Here is a 4,894-nt window from a genome sequence, read left to right as displayed (position 1 = left end):
AGAGTCATTAAATTTATTTAACTTATCTATTACAGCAGCAAAATATTTTTACACCAAATCTTGTGTTTGAGAGGGGAAAAAAAAAAGATGTGCATGAACAAGACACTATTTTAAAATATTTTTTTAAGAAAAAGAAAATTTTGATTCGTTGCCTGCATTGGATTTAGAACACTCACATCGATGATCACATTTGATGGATAATTTATTATTATTATTATTGTTAAACCCAGAAACTTGACTCAATAAATTAGACTGCCCATGTGAATAAAAAGGAAATACGCTTAAAACGAAATCAAATCCATTCACCCAGGCTTGAGCCTGAACCGTGGGGCGGCGGTCCAATTGGTTTCCTTCCCGCTCCCGCCTTTTCTTTAAACCTTGACCATAACCCCGACAAAGTACAAACCCATCCAGACGGACCCTCTCAAATTAATTCCCCCCATGGGTGGCACGACCGTAAATTCAACCATGCTCAGACCCAATTCCACAACCCGCCCAGAAAATATCTTCTCCATCCCAGGAAGTCCAACATCTCTCGAACTTTCTTTCGTTTCTGATATCTCCTCTGCTCCGCAACTTTTTTTTACTCTCCCAGATATTTTCACTCCTCCATCTCTTTCCCCCGCCTTCAAGAGAATATTACCTTTTTCAGAACTTCCCCCATATATTTCTCTAGCTCTTTTTGCCACCTCTCAATCTTGTTTGTGTATCAGCTCTAGCAACCGTTCCATGGTTTAATTGGCAACTGAATTGTTGCTGTTTCTTATGCGATTTTTGGAAGCGGTTCGTAATTAGGATTCGAAAAGTTTAAGCCGGATTCCGGTATGGATAGACACGGAGGATCCAACGGATCTTGCTTCTACTCCGTTCTCGGGATCCGTAAGGATGCCTCCTTCTCCGACATTCGCTCCGCTTATCGCAAGCTCGCCATGGTACTTGCTTTTTCTTGTTTTCTTTTGGCTAAATTCTCTTAAAAATTTGTTCTTTCTTTGTTTTTTTAATTCTGGGGGGTCGGAATTCACTTCAAAATTAACCTGACTAAAAAGGTGTGAAATTTATCTGTCTGTATGTGGATGCATGTGAAGAAATGGCATCCGGATAGATGGACTAAGAATCCGAACGTCGCTGGAGAAGCTCATCGGAGGTTTCAGAAAATTCAAGAGGCATATTCAGGTTAATTTACATTGACTCTAAAAGTCTGCTAAATTTTGACGGCGCTATGTTTTTTTGTTTCTTTGATGCTGAATTGACGGCCGTTTGTTGAATTGGTGGTGGCAGTGCTCTCCGACGAGGGAAAGAGGTCAATGTACGACGCCGGATTCCTTGATCTACTCGAGGAGGACGAGGTTCGCTCCTCCCTACGAATTTTGTTATTAAAATATTCTCAGATATTTTCTCCTCCTCATTTTAAATATTTCCCAGTTGTGATTTTTTTGTTCTCGCGACGACATCGTTTCTTGTTCAGCCCTCGCATAGATCATGATTACTGATCTGCCGCTGACCTCTTGGTATGCAGGGGATGGGTGATTTCCTGCATGATTTGATGAACATGATGGATAACAACGTGGGGGCAGAGGTATGAAACTATTGATACGTGTTAAGGGTATAAAGGTAATTCTAGGTTTTTCAAGGAATCTTGCAATGTGGCTGATAAATACTTATATTTTTTCTTTTTCGGTTTTTTTTTTTTGTGGGGGAGTGAATAAAGGAGGAGAGTTTAGAGGATCTGCAGCGGACGTTCGTTGAGATGTTCGGTGGTGATTTGGCGAAGATGATGGAGAATGATGATCAGACGACTAGGAAGAGAACACGGGACAGTGGGTCCAGCGTAAGGGCAGCTCCAAAACGGGGCAACAGCTGTGGAACGTCATATCACTGACGGTCTGCTTCGTACCAGATCATGGCCTTTGGCATTTTGTGGTAGAAAAAAAAATTATATATATGGCCTATGATTATGTACTTAATTCTTCAATTAATAGGTGCAAATTTTGGACTAAAGGGGAACTAACTGTCAATTTGGGGGGTAGATTAGGCAAAGTTCCACAGCTAATTTGGCCCTTTTTGGACTTTTTCCGTTGTTCGGTGGTGCAAGGAGGATTGCTAATTGCTTTGGTGATTAGTTTACGTGATAGAGCTCTTTTTATTTTTATTTAGTATTTTTTGAAGGAAGCTTTTTTTATTCAAATAAACATACATGTTTGTGGTTACACAATTAAATGACCCGAGATTAGCATTCTTTTAATGTCTATACGAGCGGTGTCTATTCGAGATTTTAGACCTTTGACATTTATTCATATTCATTCAGTCATACCCTCTAAAATTATTCTCAACCTGGCATCCCGCACGACTCTTCATTCCTTCTTTGACCTTATCTTTTTGCAATTGAAAACATGCATGAAATGGCAAGCCATCACCAAGTATGTTGCTCAAATGATACAGCTTGAAAGGCAATGCAATGAATTTCAGTTCTTAAAAACCAAATTCAAATTCGTTTGGTACAGATTCCGAGTTTTAACTTCATTTGGTACATTTTTTGTGTCTGGAGTGCAAAAAAATTTGGATAGTTATTATTTGATTAAAAATTATTTATTTGCATCACAAATATAATTTTAATACATTTTTTTTATCTTTTTAATTACCTTAGCTGGGAGGAAGAAAGAATGGAAGAAGACAATAATTTATGCGTGTTAATTTGGAGGGTGTGTGTGTGTTTGTTTTTTGGGATACAATATATTGTATAAATTGATTCCCTTCCCCCATCGACGTGCCCTCGCTTAGGGATGGCAAAGGGCACCTGCCCCGCGGGGGGCTAATGGGGCGGGGGTTGGGGCGGGGACAGGGGGAATTCCCCCTCCCGCTTAAAACCCATTCCCCGCCCCGCCACCCGCTTTAAAAACATAAATATATATGTATATAATTATATTTATAATATATAATTTAATTAGTTATAAATTTATGATAATGATATTATTAGTTATATGTATTATATAATGTCTATTAGTATATATAATATAATTGATATTATTAATTATACTAATAATTATATATGTGTACTTATACAAATTATTAATTGGTTATACTAAATTTATTAATATATTTATACTAAATCCCTAATTACACTTAATACAATACATTTTTTTCTTAAAAAAAGTACAAGCACAATAATAAATTAGTGATTGTATTTGTGTCAAAAATGAAAACTTGACTACTTTAGTTATATTTATTTCATCATGTTGGATTGTATTCAAATAATTTTTATTTGATTGTTTTTATAAGTTTCAATTGTAAAATTACAATGAATAATAATTTGATGATATTTTGATATTTTAGTATTTGATTATTTGCTAAAATTTAATCATAATAAAATTATATAATAATTTTTTATTAACCCCGCGGGGGAAGCGGGGCGGGAAGGGGACGAGGTGGGGGGAGCGGGGGACGGGGGATAGGGCGGGGCCGGGGAGAGTTTGTAGGCAGTGGGGCGGGGGACGGGGGAGGGGTCCCCCACCCCAACCCCGCCCCGTTGCCATCTCTACCCCCGCTCCTCCACGGCCCTAGCTCTCTCTCTCACCAAATCCTGAAAAAAAAAAAAACAAAAAGATATGTGAGGACTTGAAGATATATGGTTTAAACAATCCAGGTGCCAACATGGGCTCCACAAAGGGAGGTAACTGATGCTTGGAACATAGTATTGCATTTTGGCAAAGTCTGTGTCAGAGTCGTAGGGATATGGAAGAAGGATTCCAGCAACACGCAACTTGGGAGTTGGGATATGGCAAGTTTCCATCCAAACCTTTCCTCTTTGAGCGGCTGACCACAATAAATGTTCTCAATTGATTACAAGCCCTTTTTAGGCAAAAACTTGGATGGTCTCGGTCCATATCCCCACCCGTGAACCCTGGAGCGCCAGATCTTTCCTCGTAACCAGGGTTAGCAGATTCCCTCTTCTTGTATTTTTTATTTTCCTTAGGAGGCTGAAAAAAGAGGATAAAGGACAAAAAAAACTTTTCAACCTTTCTTCAGGGTGGTAGTACCAATTGGTTGTATGGATGTTTCTCGTGGATCCCACCTTAGATTGCTCGTTTGGGCCGGTGTGTTCGATGTTTCTTCTGCGTTCGTGTTAAATTAAGTGTGCGTTTGTTTCTTTTGTCTATGGAAAAAAATTCAGGGTGGTAGTAGTTGGAGAGAGTTTTAGGTAAATTGGTTTACACAAATTGGTGTCTTTGGTTAAATCTTTTTCCTTGGATTGTGAAGAAGACTAATAAGAAGTATGAAGTTGAGGAGGATGATATTTTTAAAAAAAAATTCTCAAGAAATAAGGATCTTCATATTCGGCAACTCCAACCTAATTAGCATTTTTACAAAAATTCACCAATTATTACTACACAAATCTAAGGTTTGCTTGTGTCTTTGCTTTTGGAACGATAAATAAATCATATTTAACAAGCCATTGATAATTAATTATTGAATTATTCTTTTCATTTTTTCCTTTTGCTCTGCAAAGCTTTGGAAAACTAATAAATTACTTGTGTTATCTATAATGCTAAAATGGGCTATTTATGTTCAGTTTTTTTTTTCCTTTTTTAGGTTATGTCAATGAAGCTCAAGAAATTGGAGTGAATATGGAAGATGCACGAGGATTTTCTTGAAGACTTGGTTATGGACGAACCGAAAGTTTTGTATTTTGTAGAGTCCGTTTGGATTGGTCATTTTTTCAAAAACAAGTTTTTCAAATACAATATTACAATAATACATGAATAAAAATAATTCAAAAAATATTTTATTCATACAATATATCAAAAATTATTTATAGTAAAAAATTTTTCATATACACTGCTACAATAAAATTTAATCCAAATGGAGCTAGTCCGGGGATTGTTTTTAGCCATTCAGG

The 4,894-nt window shown here is 37.2% G+C and overlaps 1 protein-coding gene across 1 annotated transcript; it reads left to right on the top strand.

Moving 5' to 3' along the window:
- The first annotated feature begins 557 nt into the window (after positions 1-557).
- On the top strand, positions 558-2,217 carry LOC113761636 (dnaJ homolog subfamily B member 8). Its single transcript, XM_027304707.1, has 5 exons — positions 558-932; positions 1,086-1,173; positions 1,279-1,346; positions 1,517-1,576; positions 1,709-2,217. Exons 1-5 carry the CDS (start codon positions 825-827, stop codon positions 1,877-1,879), a joined length of 495 nt encoding a protein of 164 aa, XP_027160508.1. The 5' UTR covers positions 558-824; the 3' UTR covers positions 1,880-2,217.
- The last annotated feature ends 2,677 nt before the right edge of the window (positions 2,218-4,894 follow it).

Source organism: Coffea eugenioides, chromosome 2, assembly GCF_003713205.1.
Source record: "Coffea eugenioides isolate CCC68of chromosome 2, Ceug_1.0, whole genome shotgun sequence".
Taxonomy (NCBI): domain Eukaryota; kingdom Viridiplantae; phylum Streptophyta; class Magnoliopsida; order Gentianales; family Rubiaceae; genus Coffea; species Coffea eugenioides.
This window is presented reverse-complemented; position numbering and strand designations above follow the sequence as displayed.